General features: G+C 41.7%; 1 protein-coding gene across 12 annotated transcripts in view; it reads right to left on the bottom strand.

The window, feature by feature from the left end:
- ACSL5 (acyl-CoA synthetase long chain family member 5) overlaps positions 1-24,488 on the bottom strand; it is a 51,446-nt gene that overhangs the window by 12,833 nt on the left and 14,125 nt on the right. For 7 of the 12 annotated variants that reach the window (XM_086379030.1, XM_086379028.1, XM_086379026.1 and 4 more), the window contains 10 exons: positions 16,861-17,045; positions 13,259-13,367; positions 7,113-7,177; positions 6,888-6,989; positions 4,532-4,631; positions 3,366-3,544; positions 2,572-2,604; positions 2,432-2,483; positions 1,561-1,634; positions 917-994 (listed from right to left, as the gene is read on the bottom strand). In XM_086379030.1, the coding sequence (XP_086235156.1) occupies positions 917-994; positions 1,561-1,634; positions 2,432-2,483; positions 2,572-2,604; positions 3,366-3,544; positions 4,532-4,631; positions 6,888-6,989; positions 7,113-7,177; positions 13,259-13,367; positions 16,861-17,016 (948 nt within the window). In that variant the 5' untranslated portion in view covers positions 17,017-17,045. The remainder of the gene's footprint in view (positions 1-916; positions 995-1,560; positions 1,635-2,431; positions 2,484-2,571; positions 2,605-3,365; positions 3,545-4,531; positions 4,632-6,887; positions 6,990-7,112; positions 7,178-13,258; positions 13,368-16,860; positions 17,046-24,488) is intronic. The other 5 variants (XM_086379036.1, XM_086379034.1, XM_086379037.1 and 2 more) reach the window with 1 other exon arrangement.

The raw sequence follows: 24,488 nt of genomic DNA, 5'->3' as shown, positions 1-24,488 counted from the left end.
TGGGAAAGATTGAAGACAGGAGGAGAAGGGGACGACAGAGGATGAGATGGTTGGATGGTATCATGAGTTTGATGGACATGGATGGACTCGATGGACATGAGTTTGAGCAAGCTCCAGGAGTTGGTGATGGACAGGGAAGCCTGGAGTGCTGCAGTCCATGGGGTCACAAAGAGTCGGACACAACTGAGCAACTGAACTGACTGAAAATGTGAAAAGCACGCTGATTAGAACTAATATTATATTAATCAGATATCAGCACTTTAACCCAAGGAACCGAATCTTCAATTTTAGCATTTCGTGTACCAACAGATAAGCTGGTTGAAGAGGTATTTAAGCGGGGATCAGAGAGGGGACTTTCCATCCCTAATGACACCTGTGTTTTTGCTTTTGGTTCTCAAGCCAGCCTCAGAATAGCCTGAAAAGCTAGATGACCACTCACAGAAGGCCAGCTCTTCTCCAGTGCACGTGCCATGTCAGCAGCTCCCCCTGACACACTCTGGACACCTTATCTGGATCAAAGTTTCCTTCTTCGCCCCTCTGTGGGGAACTTCCTTTTCTTTAAGCCTAGATCTTTTCAAAACCTCTAGCCCAAAGAAAAGAAAAAACAATGCCTCATCTCCCCGCGCAGGATAGATGTAAGCTCCAGGCTATGAGCTCCAAGGATTTGCCGGCACCCTGTGTGAAAGCAGGAGCAAGCATTCACCCCATGGGATACAGACAGACTCCACACAGGAAGACTCTGCAACAGGTTAGGGGTGACGCCAAGATTAGGACTCAGCTGTGACAACTCCCTGCTGCCCGTGCCCTCACATTAAATAGTAGACTGCAAATGTTGCAGAGCTGCCCTTGGAATAAATGTGTGACTAGCAAGTCAGGACCCTCTTTTCACACACCTGCTAGGAATATAGGATCTTACCTGTACAATCCTTTCAAACATATGAGCCAAGGGGAGGTAGGATATAGACACGTCCTCAGGATTGGGTTCAAAAACACCCTAGAGATCAGGAAATGGAAAAGAGACAACAATGGGTTAATGTCAATTTCCTCTTCCAAAGAGGATTTAAACACTTCTTTCTAGGACTGCTGCATACAGCTGTGCAGATGTGCCCTGTGTAAATCTAAGGGCTGCTCTAACTGCATTGAGTGTGGAGATCTGCAGTGACCCTAACAGAGCAAAACTCTATGGGACTTCCCCAGAGGTCCAATGGTTAAGACTTCACCTTCCAATGCAGAGGGTGTGAGTTCTACCCCTGGTCAGGGAGCTGAGATCCCATGTACCTTGTAGCCAAAATCCCAAAAATCAAAACATAAAACAGAACCAATACTATAACACATTCGATAAAAACTTTAAAAATGGTCCAGATTAAAAATATATATATATATATATATATATTAATAAATAAATAAAAGGGCAAAACTCCAGACAAAGATGTACCGGTATTCATCCACACTCAGGCCTTCAATCAGTTTTTTCCCTCTCTGCCTCCTCTCACTTTAAGATTAAAATCTTACGACAGATTTACATTTTAATGAGGGCCTTGTTTTCAATTGACCACTGACCTCCATACATTTGAGAAAACCAGAAGCATTGGAAACAATATTTGCATGGGTTAACATGGCTCCTTTGGGATCACCTGTAGGAAACAAGAGGTGGGAAGATGCAGTAAGTGACTAACAGGTTGTCTCTGGCATTGAAATGAGAAGCTACATTCATTTGGTTCCGTTCCATGGAGCCGAGAACTTCTTCTGTCCCCGGGTCTTTTTATGAATGGTGTAAATGACTCTGCTTATGAATGACTGATACCCCCAGAAACGCTACTCTGACTGCATTATTATGCTACTCTGACTGCTACCACACAGGGCACAGCCGCAGTCTCAGATAGCAACAAAAAAGAATCCAAGTGGCCCCCACCCTGCCTTGTGCTGTTTTCATGTTGAAGACTTCAGATCTAACAATATTACCTAGCCATCACTTTATAAACGGGGCACAGTGGAATGGCTATGACTTCTAGATTATTATGGTTCAAATTAAAAGTTACTAAGAGTTCTAATAGCTAGGTAGCTACATAGAGGGGGAGAAAGAGAACACGGAATGATCTGTTTAGATCTACCACTGGGCTATCTTGATTGAGTGAAGCCATTCAAGTGATGTTGAGAGAATGGTAGGCTGGGGGAGGAAGTTGACTTTATAAAGCCATCTTAAAGGCCCTTCCATTCCATAGCATGTAAACTGCTCCTGGTTGTTCATTGAAATGTGTTTGCTTATGCTTGGGTTTTTCTAAGTGGGCAACCATATTCAGAAGTCTTAGATTATAAGTCCCTCAGGATAGGGCTGCTTGTAAAGTATATTTACCAGCCCACCAGTGGTCAGTGACTCAAGCCACGTTTTTGGCCAACTAGGGGCATGTGGGAAAACTTCCTGGGCACTGACCTGTGGTCCCACTGGTAAAGCAAATGATGCTGAGATCTTCTGGTGCAGGAGGCTGGAGAGGGAAGCATAAGGGCTTAGTCTACTGTGAGCTTTGAGAGCTGAAGATGGCAAGACTCAAGATCAGGCAGAAGAAAACTTACCACGGGTTTTCTGAAGTTCTCTTTGCCTAAATTCTGCATGAACAGAAAAGCAAGAAAGACATTAGTTGAGATAGACAGTCTTAGGACAAATACAGTCCTCTTTTCCTTTTGCATGTGAACACCTCTGCAGGAATACAACCCAAATTCCAACCCAGGTCAGGCCCAAAAGCCAGCATTCAGGCACAATGGAAGCCTCAGGGTAGAGTATAAGTTCTCTATAATACCAACTTATGAGGGCAGATCCCAAATGTCCAAACTTCCCATCAGACTCTCAAGGTTCAGTCTTCCAGGACCATTGCTAAATCATTTTAAATAAAATGAATAATTGACATTTCAAGGCTTACTGCACATTATATTACTGCCCTGAGCACTTTATGTTCTCTCATTAACTCTTTAAATCTCCTTTGTGAAGTAGGGATGGTTTCATCTTCATGTTACAGAGGGGGAAAAGAAGATGTGGTGCAACTGGCCCCAGGTCACATAACTAATGGATGTGGAGCTAGAAGGTGAACCCAGGAAGCCTGGTTCCAGGATCACCCCCCTCTAACTACTTCTGTATTTATAAATTCTCTACTTGGAAGTCTGTCTGCTGGCCACAGACCTTCCTCCCCCACTGGCAGGCTTTCTGAGTTGTCTTGGGGAAATGATTCCCATAGCTTAATACCATGAGTGTAATTGACTCCTCCCCTGCCACCTCTGGAGGACATCAACTTGCTTTCCTGTATGGAAGTCCTGCAAGTTGCCCACAGTGTGAGACCACCCTTCTGGCTGGCAGTTGAGCTTCAGTCCCCTACCTCAGCATCAAACAGGGATAAGATTTCAACTCCACATTTCTCCCCTCTCTTCTTCAGGTCATCCTCAAAGGGATCCATGAGGATGACCAATTTCAGGCCTGGGGCGAGGCCCTTTTCCACATTACTGATAAGGACTAATGCCTTTTGGGGTGTATCACAGATTACCATGGCGATATCAGCTGAAAGCAGAAAGAGAGCCGGAGGTCAGCCTCTTGTGTTGGTGTGCATCTGATTTTCTCACAAAGAGGAAAAGATTTTTGAAAATGTCAAAACTACTGGATCCCTAAAGGAGATTATGTTTGTAAATCAGATTTATAATGTATAAAATCGGAAACATTCCATTGATAATAAAATAAACTTAATTGAAACAGAAGCACTTAGTTTCCTTGCACACTGCCAACCATTTATAGTTTCTAGAGGAGCCACAAAATTCCTTCAGGTTAAGAATACAGACAACACACTTGGTCACATATGTGGTCCTGTCCATTTGCTTTGTTTAGGGGCATGGGGAGGAGGGATTACAAGGGGAAGGAGAGGGCAAGTAGGATTTTAGCAGACAAGCATTTTATAGTTTTTAATGGTAGCAATTGCTTTGATACTTGTTTGCACAAATGGAAACTTTCTGATTAAGTCTATAGTTCCAATGGATCTACTCACTTAATCTACCAGTTCTGTGATGGAAGGTAACATCTAGTATATCTCTTATTTGCCCATTGAACCTGAATTTGTTTCTTTAACAATAGTCATTTTGTCTACAGACTCACCATGGACATGGACATTGGTACATGCTGGTGAAAACTATACTCATTTCGATTTACAAGAGTAGGAAATTAAACCAGTAGTTCCATAGTGATACAGTCAATTAAGTGATTTATTCACTCACTCTATGGCCTTTCATCCAGGGTGGCCAGTGAAAATAGCTCACTGCCAAAACTATATTGTCATATTACGCCACCTTGAAGCATTTCATTGAAACTTCTGAGTATATCCCCGATTCATGGGCTTTTTCTAACTTCCCTCTAAATTATATCCTAGGTGCTATGGGACAAGAGAGACTTGAGCATTTTTCTGATCACAGCATTATAAGTCTGTTAACAAAAACCAATAATGAGGAAATACTCAGCATCAAGAAAGAATCAAGTTAAAATGTAATAGCAAAATTTTACCCTTGTTGATGATGTATATGACAGCTTCTGCTCCCAAGGTGTCATACAGGGGCACAGCTACCATGGAGTATGTGTAACAAGCGAACTCAGAGATGACCCACTGTATGGAGAGATGTTCAAATAAGGACTAGCATATGCTTTGACGACGAAGTGTGTTAATTCAGTCATTTAGTCAACAAATGCTTATTTGGTGGCTCTGTGTTAAAAGAAAGAATCTTCAGTTGTGCCATGTGAAATCTAGTTGCTTGACCAGGGATGGAACCCAGACTCCCAGCATTTGAAGCACAGAGTTTTAACCACAGGACCATCAGGGAAGTCCCCTCAAATCTCTTTTTTTGTGTGATGCTTTAGGGACTGCCATTGCTGATGCTATAAAATATAATTAAATAAAGGAGATAATGTGGGTACCGAGACAACTATTAAAACAAAGGTAGAGTGTAATAAGTTCTATCCATAAAAGGTACAGAAAGCATTAGGGGAGTCTTAAGGAAACAGAGTCACTCTCAGGGATGGAGTAAAGCTATCTGGAACTACTTTGGGAAAAGTGACGGAAATTGGGCAGGGCCCTGAAGGACAGGTAGGATTTGGTTATGGAGATGGAGACAGAGAAGGATGAAGGAAGTGAATGAACAAAGCAGGATTGCATGACATCACTACATATACATCAGAAAGCATAAAGAGTGACAGGAAGTGAATTGGGCTGATGGGTCAGAACCTGATAATGGTGGGTCTTAAATGTCATTATGAACTGAATTATGTTCCCCCTTAAATTCATGTCAAAGCCCTAACACCAAGGCAATTGTTTTTGTTGATAGCACCTTTTAAAAAGAATTAAGGTGAAATGAGATCATAAAGCTCAGCTGGTAAAGAATCTGCCTGCAGGGTACAGGAAGCTTGGGGCTGGTGCACTGGGATGACCCAGAGGGATGGTATGCGGAGGGAGGTGGGAGGGGGGTTCAGGATGGGGAACACGTGTACACCCGTGGCGGATTCATGTTGATGTATAGCAAAACCAATACAATGTTGTAAAGTAATTAGCCTCCAATTAAAATAAATAAATTTAAATGAAAAAAAAAAGAATCTGCCTGCAATACAGGAGACCCTGTATTCAATTCCTGGGTTGGTTAAGATTCCCTGGAGAAGGGATAGGCTACCCACTCCAGTATTCTTAGGCTTCTCTGGTGGCTTAGCTGGTAAAGAATCCGCTTGCAATGCAGGAGACCTGGGTTTGATCCCTGGGTTGGGAAGATCCCCTGGAGGAAGACATGGCAACCCACTCCAGTATTCTTGCCTGGAGAATTCCATGAACAGAGGCGCCTGGCGGGCTACAGTCCATGGGGTCACAAAGAGTCAAACATGATTGAGTGACTAAGCACAGCACAGCACAGAGCTCATAAGGATGGGACCCTGATCCAATATAACTACTGTCCTTATAAGAAGAGGAAGACACACTGGGGATGGCAGAGAAAAAGTCAAGTGAGGACACAGCAAAGAAGGCAGCTGTCTACAGCCAAGAAGAGAGGCCTCAGGAGAAACACACCTGCTGACACCTTGATCTTGAACTGGAGATCTTGAATAGACTCTAGGACTGAGAAAATTAATTTCTGTTGTTTAAGCCACCAGTGTGTGGTATTTTTTTTATGGCAGCCCTAATAGACTAAGATACCAGGTTTGGTGTTAAGTTCCTGAACTAGAGTCAAGAATATCTCTGAGGCTGGGTTAAGGGAAGATGAAGTATATAGATGCACCCAGAAGTGCAGCCAGGCTTGCCCCCACCTTGGATTTTCAGTTAAACAACTGGCTTGGGTAAGCATATGTCATGCAACTATTCCAAAACACACAAAGGTTTTTCTCTGAGGATATTGGGTCTAATGACTTCACCTGAACTTGGAGATAAGCTTAATTCCAATCATTGTAATGTCTAAAATCTGCTTTCAACTCACTGTGGAAAGATGGCTGCAGCTGGTCTCAGGAGAAGTGGAGGCCTTGGTCACTAGTTCAGGGACAATGTGCAAGTTCCAATTCTAACACCAGTTCATCCCTTTCCACGTCACCCTCAAGCTCTTATTTGCCAGTCCCCTCACAGTTTCCTTATTTTCCTCATATGACAGACTGGCTTAAAATGACACATAACTGGAAACACATAGGAGAAGCCCAGTCACCCAGCAAATAGCACCATTCAACCAATATTAAAGAGGCCCTGCACTATACCTCTTTCAACTGGAACAATATTTAAAGAGTCTGAGGTCTCTAAACAGCTTTCATAAATCTCCATCAAGCATCAGAGTGCTGGATTTGGGGGAGTCTTTAGACTTGGCCCCGACTCATTTCTTTCAGTTAATTTCAACACAGTTACCTCTGGCCTATTCTGAGCAAAGATACCAACAAAGCTTTCTTGTGATGGTTTATATCCTTTATGCAAGAGACAGGAGCCCAGGTACTCTGCTCGATCAGACACCTACAAAAGAGAGAGGTAGAGAGAGAGGGAAAAAAAAAAGCAATCAAGACTCCAGAGAGAACAAATTAGCTCAGGATACCACATAAGCAAAAGAACTTATCCAAAATCATGGGCCTGACTTACCTGTTTGTAGGACAGCCATCTGTAGGGCTGGTTTGGTTTTCTATATCCCAGGCAAGGCCCATTGTCTAAAAACATAATATTAAGAGAAAATCAGTTCCAGTTGCAGATTCTTTGGACCAGAGAAAGTAAAAGGAGGTTAGGAAGAGACAAGACACAAAGGATAAATCCAGTAAGGACGCAAGCTTCTCTTACGTGCCAAGGAAATGCAAAAGTGATAAGTACTCAGTTCTCAAAGACAGAGAGAGCCTTGAAAACTGCATCTGCAACATTTAGGAAATGCTGAAAAACAGGGGTGGTTCCATCTTGGAATATGTGACCTCCACGGTAACAGGCATTTGGGGAAAGCCATGAATATGGACTAGCCCACATGACATGAACAAGCAAAAACCTACAAGTGAACACAAATAGCCGTATTGGGTAATCTTGGACTGAGTTTCCCTACAATAAAAAAGGGGCTTGGCAACCCACTCCAGTATTCTTGCCTGGAGAATTCCTTGGACAGAGAAGACTGGCAGGCTACAGTCCACAGGGTCGCAAAGAGTCAGACATGATTGAAGCGACTTAGCATATGTGCACAGTAAAAAAAATATGCTCATAAAAATTTAGACAAAAATAAAAATACAAGTCATCAATAATCTCATCACATAAACACCATTATCAAGACTGATATTACGTATTTTCTTTGATACTTCCTTTGATAGTTTCAAGGTTATATTCATTCCCCATATATATTTTGGTATCCTGCTTTCTTTCCCCATTTTATACAAATATTCCAATTATTATTTCTTCTCTATAGAGATTTTAATGGCCTTATTATGGCCAAGTAATGAAGGATTCTAGTGTACAGCTGAATTGATCTCATTTTGGGCATGGAGATTGTTTCCAAAATTGACACATCAAATAATGCTATGATACATATTTTCAAATTGATCATTTCAAAGTTAGAACATTTCCTTAGAATATTTTATTTTTATTTATTTATTTTTAAAATTTTATTTTTAAACTTTACATAATTGTATTAGTTTTGCCAAATATCAAAATGAATCTGCCACAGATATACACGTGCTCCCCATCCTGAACCCTGCTCCCTCCTCCCTCCCCACACCATCCCTCTGGGTCGTCCCAGTGCACCAACCCCAGGCATCCAATATCGTGCATCGAACCTGGACTGGCATCTCGTTTCATACATGATATTTTAAATGAAATAACTGGGTTGGGAAGGGTGGCAGGAGCTGGGGGTGAGGACAGTTGGTTAGAAAGCTCAAGGGTTTTTTTTTTAACTTTTTATTTTGTAGTGGGGTACAGCCGATTAACAATGTTGTGATGCTTTAGGTGAACAGTGAAGGGACTCAGCCATATATATAAATATACACCTATCCAATCCTCCCTCAAACTCGCCTCGCATCCAGCTGCCACATGACATCGAGCAGAGTTCCACATTATACAGCTCAGGTTTTTGATACCCAGCATCACATTGCTTGGTGAATTGGTTGGGACAATTTGCCTTTTCTCCCACCAGCACATATCAAGTCATAGACACTAAATAGTCACTTTTTAATATGTCTTCTGGTTTAACAGATTTTAAAAGTTATTACTTTAGTCTAAACTTCTTTCACAGCTATTAAAATGGGACCTTTTCCCTTATTTGTCAAGCTTCATTCTCATGAATCGGTTGGTAACGTACTTCATATGAGAGTGTCTTCTGAGACACTGAGACTCATAAGAGCTACAAGAACACACATGAGCGTACGCAGGAGCACTTGGGTACACACTCATGTACATTAGCCTTGAATATTTTTACAGCTGTGTCTCACATTTGACAATAGAAGAATTAAACTTCTGAAAATCGAAACTATTCTGACTTATTTAAATTACAGTAAGTCATCCACTTACTAGAGGAAATAGTCATTTCAGCCACAGAAGTCACAGAAGTTATGGTACTTACGAGGCTACGGAAAAGCTCTAACTGGCTGAGAAACACCCATATCTAAGCCAGAATGAAACTGAGTTATAAATAGGAGTGCAGAAAGGAAGGAAGTTTTACATAGAGGATCTAGCCGCATTGCTGAGGGGATTTCAGTTCTAGCCAAAAGGAAGCATTCAGAAAGAAGGTTATTAGGAATTCAGAGGCAAATAAGTGAACTTCCAGACTAAGTGACAGAGGAGAAAGGAAAGAAAGCAGGAAAGAGATAGCCACATTGACTAAAAAAAAAAAAAAATATATATATATATATTTTAATGAACATGGAGACTCTTCACAGGAAACATTAGTGCTTTTTCTTTCTGTTGAAACAGCTGCATGGAATGCTCAAGAAGTCAAGTCTCAGACTGAGACGTTCCTTGAAGCCAGGCAAGCCCTGCTTTAGGGGTTCCCAGCCCCTGCTCCAGCCTACAGTGTGCGCCACTCTGCCGATGCACCGTTTGTACTATCATTAACCCCCAGCGATACATACCTCTTATGGGCCCTGGCTTACTCTGCGCTGTCACATTAACTCACTGGGTCTTCCCAATAACTATCATTATCCCCATGGAACCAAGAATCATGAACTTGAACAACTTCAAGCGTGCTCGTTAAGTGGCAGAGGTGATAGAGGTGAGAAAAACTCTATTGCATCTCCTTATCACTTCCCTATGGATAAAAATACTAGCAGAGGCCCATGGTCAAGGAATAAGTCAAATAATTGGCCCAAGGGGGCACCAACTGGGGTTTCATTAAACTCTGTGCCTGAATCAGCTTCACTTTGATTAGCCAAAGTCCTGACTAGGCAATAGCCTAGCCTTTGATTAATCAACTTAGATTTTCTGTTCTAAGACATGGCCATCTATAAAGAATCTACCTATTAGCAACTTCACAGCAAAATTGGGGCCCTAAGCTAGGTAGAGTTGAAATTTCGGCACACAAAGCCTTTGGAAAGCTCTGTTTAAAATTCATATTTGGAGGAGAAGGGGACGACAGAGGAGGAGATGGTTGGATGGCATCACCAACTCAGTGGACATGAATTTGAGCCCACTCATGGAAATAGTGAAGGACAGAGAAGCAGCCCATGGCACTGCAAAAAGCTGAACAGGACTTAGCGACTGAACAGCAACTATCTGGAATTCCAGTTCAGTAAAACACAGTGCAGCCAGAGGCTCTATATTTTAAACACTGCTGCTGCTACTGCTAAGTCGCTTCAGTGGTGTCCGACTCTGTGCAACCCCAAAGACAGCAGCCCACTAGGCTCCCCCATCCCTGGGATTCTCCAGGCAAGAACACTGGAGTGGGTTGCCATTTCCTTCTCCAATGCATGAGAGTGAAAAGTGAAAGTGAAGTCTCTCAGTCGTGCCCGACTCTTAGCGACCCCATGGACTGCAGCCCACCAGGCTCCTCCATCCATGGGATTTTCCAGGCAAGAGTACTGGAGTGGGTTGCCATTGCCTTCTCTGCAAGTCCTCATAAACAGTATCTTTTATTTTTAACACTATTTTTTATTTTAAATAAATATATATAATATAAATATATTAAATATAATATAAACATATTAAATATAAAATATATTTTATATTTTAAACACTATCTGCCGGTAATTCTCCCCAGAGGAGGGCATGGCGACCCACTGCAGTATTCTTGCCTGGCGAATCCCTGGAGAGAGGAGCCGGCGGGCTGCAGTCCATGGGGTCGCACAGAATCGCACCAGAAGGAACTTAGCACGCATGCATGCAGGTGATCCGCACATGGACCATCTACTGGGCAGGGATTAAAGATAGAGGTTGTGTATGTTTGTGTTAAGTCACTTTAGTTGTTTCCAATTCTTTACAACACTGTGTACCATAGCCCGCCAGGCTTCTCTGTCCATGGAAATTTTCCAGGCAAGAATATTGGAGTGGGTTGCCATGCCCTCCTCCAGGGGATCTTCCTAACCCAGGGATCAAACCCATGTCTCTTAAGTCTCTTGCATTGATAGGTGTGTTCTTGACCACTAGAGCCACCTGGGAACCCTATAAAGATAGAGGTTAGGGCTGATGTATTCCATCCCAGTTGTAATCAAATGTGTCATTTTTCTATGGAAATACGCTGGATTTTTCATGCCTACTTACTTGAGAAGCCAATTTATCTATTTAGTTTTAATTTAACATTGAAAAACAATTCTAAATGAAGGTATCCTATGTGCCACATGCTGTGTGCTGAATGACTTGTATCTAGTTCCAATAACAATCCATGCTCAGTGAAGAAAACTTCAAAAAGTCTGAAGTCCCAAAGGAAAGTTCTATTGTATTAGCTATATACTATCTTAAGTTGCCAAATAAGTAAAGAAACTAGCGGTTGGTTTGTTTTTGTTTGTTATGTGGATAGAAATCTAAATCAGTACTGATGTGGAGCCAGAAATACCAAGTACAGTCCCCTCTGGAACCTTCAGATAGAAGCTTTCTTTACAATAAACTTTCATTGTCTTGAGGAGCAACAACTTTTACAAAGCACTTAAGAGTTGATATAAAATAAAGTAATCTAGACAGAGACTTAGATTTCAGTATCAGCATCAACATTTTCTAGTTCTGTCACTTTCAAAATATTCCTGAACCTCTGAGTCTCTAATTCCTCACTTTAAAAAATGAGGTTGGACTTCCCTGTCGGCCCAGTGGTTAAGAATCCACCTGTCAATGCAGGGAACACAGGTTTGATCCCCGGTCCAGGAAGATACCACATGCCTCGTGACAGCTAAGCCGGGGCACAACTACTGAGGCTGCATATGCTCTAAAGTCCCTGCTGCACAGAGAGGAGCCACTGCAACGAGAAGCCTGCACACCGCGACAAAGAGTAACCCCCTCTCGTGGCAACTAGAGAAAGCCCGTGAGCATCAGCGAAGACCGAGCACAGTCATAAATAAATAAAAAATTTAAATGGGGGTGTATAACAACTAATCGGAGAAGACAATGGCACCCCACTCCAGTACTCTTCCCTGGGGAGGAGAATCCCAGGGACGGGGGAGCCTGGTGGGCTGCCGTCTATGGGGTCGCACAGAGTCGGACACGACTGAAGCGACGTAGCAGCAGCAGCAGCAGCAGCATAACAACTAATCCCTGAGGTGTATGAAAATAAGTAGATGCTATCCATGCAGTACTATAGTTTGTCCTCAACAGGAATTGGCTGTTAAATATTGTCGTCAGTTCAGTTCAGTTCGGTCGCTCTGTCGTGTCTGACTCTTTGCAACCCCGTGAATTGCAGCACGCCAGGCCTCCCTGTCCATCACCAACTCCTGGAGTTAAAAGGCAGAAGGGAAGTGGAGGACAAAAAGTCACATAGGTAAACCTCTGCCTGGACAGAGTATCACCCTAAAGAAAAAAAGTTACAGGGAGAGTCGGACTTCCCTGGTGGTCCAGTGGCTAAGATACTGACCTTCCAAAGCAGGGGAGCCTGGGTTTGATCCCTGGTCAGGGAACTAGATCCCATATGGCATAACTAAGACCTGATGCAGCCAAATAAATAAACATTTAAAAAAATATACAGGGGGAGTTATAAGCCTGTTGATTCTGAAAGGAAGCTAGTAAACCGAGCATTGTGTTCAATGATATCAGATACAAGTACTGAACCTTGATGTACTTCTTTCATTCATTGGAAATGAACCTACCAAAGGTCATGGGATAATGCTTCTAGGAAAGTCCAAAAGACAATTACCCTCTGTGATACTAAGAGAAGCAACAAGGGCCAGCAGTACGATACTAGGGGCAAGGTCAAGGTAAAAAGTCAGGAGGCCTGAATGCTAAATCTAGCTCAGATTCTATAATGCAGGGAACTACATTTATGAAACACATCCTCCTAAACAAATGTACTAGTGAATTAACCAAAATATTTTCCTACTGTTAACTCTTTAACAACTTGGCCAGGAAGTTCTCCTTGTATTAAATAAGAACCAGATTCAGAGAGGCAAAGTGGTCTGTGCAGTCACACAGCTGGCAATAGAAGAATTGGGTTTCAAGCCCAAGTCTGTCCTGCTACACAGCTTCCAGCACCCACCCAGATCCTCTGCTCATGTCCCTGCCATGCAGTATTTTTAATTCTTCTCAGACCACCACACTGAAACAAAGTTTTAGAAGTGAGACAGGGAAGGAGAGGTAGGGAACAAGAGCCCATCTTGGTCTTACAGGCCAGGGGAAATAGCCAGGCTTACCAGACACAGCAAGTCCTCTTTGGAAGATTTCATATGTCGTCTTGGCATCTGAGAAGTAGTAGCGTATTAGGTCATTGTCCTTCTGGCAAATACTTCTCCGTGCTCCTCCCTAAGACACAAGACCAAGTTTAGGTCAAGTCTGAGTCTTTCCCCACCCTTTTCAAACCTGTATGGATTGAACTGAAAAGAACATAAATACTTACTATTGAGGTCACAATTATGACCCTTTTAGTATTTAATTAATCAATTTTTTTAAGTCTCAAAATTGTGGTATCTTCATATCAGAGAAACCCAGAGATTGTCGCAGTTATGTTTTTGGTAATTTCCCCCACCTCCCTAGGTATATGCATGTGCACTCACTCACACACGCATACACACACACACACACACACAGGAGAGACAATATTATAGTTATGTGCTATGCTGGGCTTAATTGCTAAGTTGTGTCCGACTCTTTGTGACCCCATGGACTATAGCCCACCAGGCTCCTCTGTCCGTGGAATTCTTCAGGCAAGAATACTGAAATGGGTTGCCATGCTCTCTTCTAGGGACTCTTCCCAACCCAGGGATTAAACTCAGGTCTCCTAAATTGCAAGCAGATTCTTTACTATCCAAGCCACCAGGGAAGCCCTTTTATAAAAAATCATATTAAGTTTAAACATCTATCAAATGCATACTATGTTCAAGGCCCTGTGCAAATATTGTAGATGCAAAGTGAGTTGAGACAAAAGTACTGCCTGTGAAAGTGAAGTGAAAGTGAAAGCGCTCAGTCTTGTCTGACTCTTTGCAACCCTGTGGACTATACAGTTCTTGGAATGCTCCAGCCCAGAATACTGGAGTGGATACACTTTCCCTTCTCCATGGGATCTGCCCATGAGTGCCACATAAATGAGAGTTTTGGGAGCTGGGGTAGGGCAAGAAGGGGAAAACATGCAAATATAACACCGTGATGTACACACTATAATAACAACATATGTTTTGGGAGATGAATGAAGTAACCAATCCTGAATCAAATAGAAAGCCTACAGAGAAGAAATAATATTTCAATAGAGACTCTGATGACAGTAAGCATTTACCAAAAATATGTGGTTTCATAGAATGGAGGGAAAGGAAAACAGTTCAGAGTCAAGCAATAGCCTGAATAAAGATGCAGAGGAAGCAACAAAGATTTACTGTGTAGCACAGGGTATTACACCCAGTATCTTGTAATAACCTATAATGGAATATCGTCTGCAAAAAAAAAATCACTATGTGGTTCACCTGAAAGTAATGCAGTATTGTCAACCAACTATGCTTCAACTTAAAAAAAAGGAGGCGGGAAAACACACTGCAGATTCTGGCAGGCAGCTCAAGAACAGGGTATCTGAGAATGAGGGCATAGCTGGGATGTGTCTAGAAATGTCATCTGGAACTTTAGGATCCAGTCCTGATCTAGATCTTCTGGAGCTGCCATAGGAGCTAGAGGTATGATTCAACCCTCATGAAAGTTAGAGAAGCCCTGCCATCAATTAAATAGGCATTCAAAACTGCAAGTTACTACCAAGATAGCGGCTCTACAAGTCCAAGAGAACCCATGAGACTCTAACAAAAGATCTGACTTAATCTGGAGCATCAGGGAAGATTTCCATCAGATGTCGCGTTAAGTCAAGACATCAAAAACAAAGTTCTATTTCTAGGAAAGAAAGATGGGGTCTTGCTGTCTACTTACATAGACAGCATTGAGGAAGAATGAAACATGATAACTTTTGGCAACTGGGTAAGAAGAGATGAATTTAACTGAGATGGACCAGGAGGGGAAGCAGGAGAGGGTGCCGGTGTGTATGCAAGAGTGTGTGTGTGTGTGTGTGTGCGTGTGTGCACGTCGGTATGTAAGGGAGAAAACATGCAATAAAGAGATGTGTGGAGCCTGAGGTACTCAAGTGTCACTGAGATGGACTTAAACTCAAAAGAGAGGTCAGATTTGGGTGTCATAGCCCTTCAGGTACATATTCATATCATATTAGAGGGTGGTTTTCTCAAAAGCTGTGAGGATTGAAAGCAGGGATTGGCAGACTATAATTGGGGCCAACCATGGCTAGCCAGTTTTTAAATAAAGTTTTATTGGAACACAGCCCTGCCCTCATTTACATATCTCTTGGTGCTTTCACACTGTAACAGCAGAGCTGAATATTTGCAACACAACCCATGTGGTCTGCAGAGCCTAAACTCTTCACTATCTGGCCTTCATGGAACAAGTTTGCCAATCCTTGCTTCAGAGGAATCAAAAGTTGGTGAGATTGAAACTCTAGGATAAAGAGAGGAAAGAATCTAAGTGACAAAGAAAGACTATCTTGGAATTAGGAAGAAATCTCACTGAAGAATATGATGAAATGCAAAGGAAGAAGTTTTAAGAAGGAAGTATCAATTGAGAGGAAGAATCATTGAATTTATTTTTTTAATTTATTCTTTAATGAAGTATACTTGATTTACAATGTAGTGTTAATTTCTGATGCACAGCAAAATGACTCAGTTATACACATATATACATCCTTTTTTATATTCTTTTCCACTATGGTTTATGCCAGAATATTGAATATAGTTCCCTGTCCTGTACAGTAGCACCTAGCTGTGAATCACTGAATTTAGAAGTCAGATTATGAATGACGCAGAGAAGTCTGAGGGGATGGTAGTGATAAAGGTTAGGCCTCAGTGGGTTGAAGTTAACGAGGGGAAATCAACAGTCTGCTCTTAAAGACTCAGGGGAAAGGGACGATTGAAAAGACATGGTGGCCTGAAGTATCAGGATTATAGGGACAGTAAGATGCTGATGAAAGTCTGCCAAATAAAAGGGAGGGTGGTAGAGAATGGAGGCAACTTGGAGTCAAATTCCCAACTAGAAGCACAGAGTTTGTAACAAGATCAGAAAGGGTTAGCTTTAATGCTTTCTTCTCTGAAAAGAGTTGAAGATGAAAAATCATGAGAGAAAATTCGTGGCACTAACCCTTAATAGGAAGTGATATGATTTGCTAAAATGTCAAAGAATTGAGGGGAGAAGCCCAGTTCAGTGTCTGTCAGTATTAAGAGAGACTATTAACTCAAAGCTGGAATTGAATTCAATAACTTTTTTTTTTTTTTAACCATTCTTAGACATGGTATTTCTCAATGAAAATGTTCTTCTGTCCGCAGAGTCCTAACTATCATCTAGACTGTGGGTCAGCAACGTGTTCCTGCAATGGGCTAGATAGTAAATACTTTAAGCTTTGTGGAACACATAAGATCTAGCTCTTTCTTTTATTCTTTTTACATATCCTTTGAAAAATATAAAGAATGTTCTTAGCTTGCTCACACAGATAAAGGTGGGTTTTGTCTGCATGCTATAGTCTGCCAATCCCACATCTAGATTTTTGGCATCATAAAACCAGTAAAATCTGTGATTTCATTACAAACAAAAATATACCATTAATAGAACTTTCAACTTGTAGATTTTCTGTTTATTTTTGCTAATCAAAAAGGCTTACTTTCCCACACTACTCCCAGTCTCCTTAACCACCTCTCCTAAGGTCCTGAATTACAGTTTGTGTTCCATGAAGGCTGACAAACTGCAAAGGTAATTGGCATGTTACCTCAATTCCCACCGACTGCTTGTTCAGATCAACATGAGGCAAGGCGGGCTGAGGTCTGTTAACCAACCACAGGAAGATGGCAGCTCCGAAGGTCAGGATGCAGATCAGTGCCGGGGTTGGAAGTGGGGAAAATAAGAAGTTAAAGATAAAAAGCATCTTTATGAAGAACAGCAGGAAATTCAGGCCTGTAAAAGAAAAAAAGGAAAGAAAAAGAGGAAATTGCCGTACTTTTTTTTGCTCAATCAGCTCTCTATGCTTACAGAAGCTACACATACACATACAGCGTCTAACCCTCCAAATAGCCATTGTTAACCACTCCAGCAGCTGAATTCCTCCCACTGTTTACCGTAGCAATGTCGGAAATACTAGAATACGTTCTCCACCCTGGCTACTTGACTGTCCTCCCACAAATGGGAAAGGATCAAAGGAAAGAGGTTAATCATTTCCCAGACAATTTTGAGAAATGACTACAATTTTATTTTTTGGTTCACAAACCCTAGAAGAAGCCCTCTGGATCCAACAGAAGCTGGTAGTCAAAGGAGGGGGCTCCAGAGAGCTTTCCCACCCAGGCAGACAGAGGGTCATGAAGGACTTCTTACGACTGCTTCTCCCTAGTATCAGCCAAACAGAAGATGGAACCTCTGGAGAGGTGATACCACCCATCTTAGAAATCATGTGTTCTCCTGTGAAGGACACTTCCTGCTGGCCCAGATATGCCTTGCTCATTGCTTTCTTTTCTGAGCCATCAGGAGGGTCTCAGAGATCAAAAGCATGACAAATTGCTGGGTCCAAAGTCCTCTTTCTCCAGGGAACCTGAAGGAATCATTTTTATCAGAGACAACTTTAGCCAGGTCTGAGAAAGGTTGCTGGAGAATGGGCCCGACACATGGTAGCCGGGAGGCATTGAAGATTTAAGCCAGGAAGAGGTCTCTAGGAACCAAAAGAAACAAAATCTTCCCTCCACAACTCAACTTTACTTGTAGCTTCCAGCCAACTTTAGCTTCAAACTACTCTCTATAAGGAGGCATTAACATTTGGGTAGATCCTAGGACCTTACTTTCACTGACATCTCTTCCAGGTCTTGCCTCACAACTTTCAGACTTGATTAAGGCAATAACAGCAGCAAGCATATGAGCACCAACTGTATGCCAGGCACCAAGCTGGGTTGTTTGCATGGATTATCTAATTTATTTCAACCAATATCACAAAGTCACATTTTACAGATAAGAAAATAGAAACTCCCAGAAGTAAAGTGACTTATCCAAGGTCATTCACCATTTCCCACTGCTGTCTCCCCATTAAAATCGACAAAACCACAACTCTTTCCTCCTTACAGTGTCTAGCCATAGAGTTCAAGGAGGCTGAATTCTTTCGGCAGCTTATGAGTCACAGCAAAGGATGTTCGGATGTTGTATGTGTTTCTCCAGTAGTCATGGATGGATGGGAGAGTTGAACCATAAAGCAGGTTGAACACTGAAGAATTGATGTTCTCAAACTGTGGTACTAGAGAAGACTCTTGAGAGTCCCTTGGACAGCAAGATCAAACCAGTCAATCCTAAAGGAAATCAATCCTGAATATTCACTGGAAGGAATGATGTTGAAGCTCTAATACTTTGGCCACCCGATGTGATGAGCCAACTCACTGGAAAAGACCCTGATGTTGGAAAAAATTGAGGGCAGGAGGAGATGGGGGAGACAGAGGATAAGATGGTTGGATGGCATCGCTAGCTCAGTGGACATGAGTTTGAGCAAACTCTGGGATATAGGGAAGAAGAGGGAAGCCTGGGGTGCTGCAGTCCATGGGGTCGCAAAGAGCTGGACACAACTGAGCGACTGAACAACAAAAATTTCCTGTAATGCTCTACAGAACAATATCTCAAGAGACAAGAGCAAACATTCTTACTCAAAATCAAGAGAGTAAATAAAGTCCAACAAAGAGCTTTATCAGATCAAACTCACAGTCACCATTCGAGCTTTGAAGCAGTTGCCACTAGGAGGCATCTGGAAATTTCTCCATTAAGAAAAACAGTTCAGCCCACTCTTACAAAGGCTTTTATAAAGCCTAGAAATTTTGTGTGGGAGCAGGAACAGTCACAAGAAACCTTGAGTCACGTTTCATCATTTTTTTCTGCCTCTAATTGGTTATTATCTGAATTTGGAGTAGTCCCTTGCCATTGTATGGAGGAAAATGGAACTTCCAGAGCCTGAGATGACTGTCCCAACTCTGGTTTCTTCCACGTTGTGTTTAGGTGGGGAAAAAAAAAAAAAAAGAAGCTTAAAAATAAAAGCCAGACCCCACAGGTGGTAGGTTACCTAACAACAGGTCCTGTTGTCACAATCTGCCAGGATTCTGACAGCTGGGGTTTTTGGAATCTGGCTTTACCCAGGCTTGTATGATGCAGTGGCAGTCCAGGAGGCAAAACTCATTCAAGAGCCAGCCATGCGGGACACTGTCTTGTGAAAGGCTGGCCACCCAAGCCAGGCTGAGAAGGGGGGCCGCCCCAGGGAAAGTTGCAAAATCCATAGCAAGGCAGCAGTGTCTCAGTGAGGAGAAACCTGCTTTGTGCTCACCCACCTCTGCCCACTGGCCACCTCTCCCACCTCAGCCTGGATTCTGCCACCAGTCTGGTGATATCTTAGGATCTGGGGTTCTGCCTTCTGCCCTCATCCCACCCTCAAATAAGAGATTTTTATCTGCACTCCCTTCTTGGCCTCAAGAGCAAGTTGTTGCCCTTCAGACATTTGCTCTCTTCTTATGCAAGGCAGATGTATATGTTAATGGGAGATTTAATGGGAGACTTTGTAAACAAAATTTTCAGAAGAGGATTAAAGGTGAAATATGCCAGGGTAGGATGGGGAAGAGGGGGTGATCTTTTGGCCGGTAACATGAAGGGAGGAGAGAAAGAGCCCTTGGCCTGTCTAACGGTGGAACTCGCTGTCCACACCGGCTGATTCTTACCATGTAGTAATGTGAGCCCAGGGTCATCGGAAGGTCAGATTTTTTTTTTTTTTTCTCTAGAAAACCTGGAACACTGGATCTTAATGAAAGCTAAATTTTAACTTCTGGTTTAATGAATAAAGGTCTGGCATGGGATAAATGAAAACTTAGTAACTGGGGACTTCCCTGGTGGTCCAGTGGTTAAGAATCTGCCTTCCAGTGTAGGGGACATGGGTTTGATCCCTGGTGGGGGAACTAAGATCCCACACGCCGCAGGGCAACTACCGAGACTGAGTGCTCTGAAGCCCATGCGCCGGAACTAGAGAAGCCAATGACACAGCTAAGACCCAACATGGCCAAATTAAACAAATGAACAAATATTAAAAAGGGGGCGCAGTGTGGGGAGAATGGACACATGTATATGTTTTGGGGGGGAAAATACATACACACTGGGTTTAATCTGGATCATGATCTACCATTTCTTGAGCCTTCATTTCAGACATACACCTGTCCTATTGGCCATAAATGGGATGAGCTCGACCGCGTCACTACTTTGCCTACACTGGCAAGGGGCTTTGTTTGCAGTCAACACTGAAGGATGAATCTATTTCGTCAGCTGAAAGAGCTTACTCACTTTGTTTGCTGTTGCTGATCAGGTATCCACACAGGCTCTACACAGAATTTCAGTTCTTTTCTCCCTGGCTCCCATATTTTTTTAAATGGAGGTAAAATTCACATACCGTAGAATAAACCGCTTTTAAAATGGACAATTTAGTAACATTCAATACATTCTCAGGGTTGTGTAACCACCATCTCTAGCTATTTCTAAAACGTTTTCATCACTGCAAACAGCGGAAACCAGGCACCCATTAAACTGCTACTCTTGTTCTCTCCCCCCACCCTTGGCAACCACTAATTTACTTTCTGTTTCTGTGTATTGGGTTGGCCAAGAACTTCCTTTGAGTTTTCCAGTAAGGTGTTATGGAAAAACCCAAATAAACTTTTTGGCCAACTCAGCATTTACCGATTTTGAATATTTCATATAAGTGGAATCAGATAATATGTGACCTTTGTGTCTAACTTCTTTCCCTTAATATTTTTAAGGTTTATCCATGTTTATGGCTTAGCATGATTTGGTATTGTATTTCACCCCTTCTTATGGCTGAATAAAACTTCAGAGTATGCATAGACCACGTTTTGCTGCCCCATTCATCAGCTGATGGATATTTGGGTTGTTTCCACCATTGGATATGGTGAATAGTACTATGACGTGTATATAAGTCTTGTTTGAATATCTATTTTCAATTCTTTGGGGGTAAATTGCTGGTTCACATGGTAATTTTATGTTTAACTTTTTGAAGAATCACCAAACTGTTTCCCATAGTAGCTGTATCATTTTTATATTCCAACCAGCAATGTAAAGGATTCCAGCTTTTTACATACTTACCAACTTTTGCTATTCTCTCTCTTTTTAAAAATAGCCATTTTAATGGGCGTGAAATGGCATCTCACTTTGGTTTTGATTTACAGTTCCCTTATGACTAATGATGTTGAGCAATTTTTCATCTGCTTTTTTGTCATTTGCATTTCTTCTATGAAGAAATGTCTATTTCAGCCATTTGCCTATTTTTAAATTGAGGTCTTATTTGTCCTTTAGTTGTTGAGTTGTAAACTTTCTTTATATATTACAGATACTAGATCCTTTTCAGATATATAATTTTCAAATATTTTCTCGCAATGTATAGGTTCTCATTTCACTGTCTTGCTAGTCTCCTCTTTGATGTACAACACAGACACATTTTGAAACTGAGGATGCTGGCACTAGAGAGAATTTGCAACCGTATCATGTAACTCTCTTACTGTTTAAATGGGAGAAACTGAAGAGCTTGAAAGAAGGAAAGATCTTCAGGTTACACCAGTACTGGACTGGTTGCCATTCTAAGCTTTAGAATCTATTAACACTTCCAGAGGTGCTCAAATAACAAGGGGGAAAGCCATGCTCTCTCTTGTCATGTGTCCTGTGTCACTCGAATTACAATTCTGGACCTGTCGCTCCACAGAAACCCCTGCAAGCAGTTCTTCTTCCCTAACATCACTCCCAGTTGGGAAAGAATGGAATAGGGAGAAGTGCAATAGCAGTAAAAAAAAAAAAAAAAAAAAAGAGGAAGGAGAGCTGTGTTATGCTGTAGCTAGGAGTTCCTGTTTGAAGTTATCTACAGATGGTCGAACAAGCCACAGGCTTCCCCCAAGTGGAAAGCTTCCTTTGCTTTTTGATGTGGTAACACTGACACACCTCAGCCCCAGCCCCTCTGATGCCCATCTGTCCTCAGCCCCTCCCCTGATTCTCTCCAGGGCCCTCCTTTGCTCTGTGGTTCGGATGGCCAGAGCCAACATTACTCATCTGGCTCCTGACATACTGACTTCTCAAGCTAGCAGAAGGACACCTTCTGCCTTCATACTTGCTTGCAAGCTCCCAGGACCAGCCTTGGTACCTAAGTTGTGACCACCCCATATTCTTCTTTGGGTTTTGCTCCTTTGAAGATTTGGGGCAGCATGTCTTAAGTCTTGTTTTCTTTGGATAAAGTCCCTAAATGACCTCTTCTACTCTAAATTCATGTGTTTTGTCAACGATGTTTATTGCTATGAGTCTTTCAGATTATCCCTATAGTCTACAAATAATTTTTCTTCTCATCATTCCTTCCATTTAAAAGATTTTATGTTTCTGCCATATATTCTGCTCTTCAAGCATAAGTCTACTCCAATCCTAGGGTCTCTGCATTTGCTCTTCTTTTTTGCCTGAAACGCTATCCCACAGATTTGAAATCGTCATGTGTTGCTTCTAGGTAGGATCTCAACTCCAATGTCATTTTCTCAGAGGCTCTCTAGGATCACCCTACTGGACCTCAAACGCTATCATAGACCCACTTTCTCTTCTTCACGTCACTGTCAGCTATCTTAAACAGTCCTGGTCCATTTGGGTCCATTTCCCCTATTAAACTGGTGCTTTCATTGGAATGGGGATTTTTTTTTTTTTTTTTTTCACTGCGGTGCTTCCAATGGCTGCATCATGCTTGGCACAGAGGAAACTTTCAATGAGTAACCGGTTACTGAATAAATGATCCATTTTCTAGTTCAGAATTATCTGTTCTACACACTCTCAGTTGACTCATTTTTCCCTTAGTAAAACTCCCCCACCCACAAGCTCTCCAATCTTAGATCATCAAAAATCACTCTGGACAATCTTGAGACATGCATTCCCAATCAATATTTTGACAAGTTATTGGTTTTGGTGAAACCAAAACAGATGGTAAAAGGATATATTTCTAACACATCAAAAGCTGGTCAGGATCAGTCTATTCCTCCAGGTTTAGAGGAAGCTACAGGATGGATCTTATCGGATGAAGTCATCTACAGTGTTCAGTGGGCAAAAAATCCAGCCTAGAAATATGTAATTGTTACTCTGGGTTTCTGGAATTCAAAGGACAATAAGACAAATTATCTTTGCTTTTAAGCTTGAAGAACTAATTATTTTTCTATGCAATAATGAATATATATTTCAGTTATAAGCGTTTTACAAAAAAAAGTTGCCTTCTAGAAAGTGGTCCACTCATTTGGGTTTAACTGGGTTTTGTGTTCTCCTGCATGTATGGGCTCATTCTGTGGTGATAGAAAGCTCATTAAAAGAGAGTCCAGAGTCCCCAAGTTCTTATACCTAATTAATCAACATTCTTCCATCCAATTACCTACTGTCTCCTAGAGACTATGTCACAAGTCTTCACAACTCATAATGACTCCAGAGGGGCCTATGTGTTATTTAGGAGGCTGTATATGAAAGTTCTGCTTTCTTGGTTGGGCTTTAAGTTCTAACCCAGCCTTCACTGTTATTTCCCTTAACTTTCTGCCACCTCCAGTTTAGGAGGGCTTCATTTCATTCCTCAAGGGCTTTCCTGCTGGCTCAGCAGTAAAGAATCCCCCTGCCAATGCAGGAGATGTGGGTTTGATCCCTGGGTCGGGAAGATCCCCTAGAGAAGGAAATGGCAAACCACTCCAGTATTCTTGCCTGGGAAAATCTTGTGGACAGAAGAGCCTAGTAGGATACAGTCCCTAAGGTTGCAAAAGAGTCAGACATGATTTAGCGACTAAACAACAATAACATTTCATTCCTTAACTGAATAGTTAATAGGTATAGACAAATTTCAAAATAATGGCAAAAGATCAATAGGACATTACAAACCAATAGCCTCATGAGTACACTTGGGAGGAACTGATAAACTTTCCCTTAATATGCAATGAATGTGAACCACATAAGTATTCTACTGAAAGATCCTTCACCTATTCCTAAAGAACTAAGGAGTTTTCACCTTTCCTTATACCTTTACTCTTCTGTAGCAAATAGAGTTTTCTTCTACTAAAAAATAAAAGATAATATGATTTGAGACAACAAACTTGTTTTGCAAATCTAGCCAGAGGAAAAGCTGATAATGAGGACATAGCACAGGGAACTATACTCAGCATCTTATAATAACTTATAATGAAAGAGATTGTAAAAAAGGAATATATATATTTATATACATAGGAATAAGTGAATCATTTTGCTGTACACCTGAAACTAACACATTGTAAACCAACTATATTTCAATAATAATTTTAAATAATAATAATTTTTTAAAGGCAGATACAGAAAAGCATT

The sequence above is a fragment of the Bos grunniens genome, chromosome 26 (genome assembly GCF_055505025.1).
Source record: "Bos grunniens cultivar Pamir isolate PY7600 chromosome 26, Bosgru_T2T1.0, whole genome shotgun sequence".
In the NCBI taxonomy this organism is placed as follows: Eukaryota; Metazoa; Chordata; class Mammalia; order Artiodactyla; family Bovidae; genus Bos; species Bos grunniens.
The sequence above is the reverse complement of the archived record's forward strand: the minus strand, read 5'-3'. Positions and strand labels throughout refer to the sequence as shown.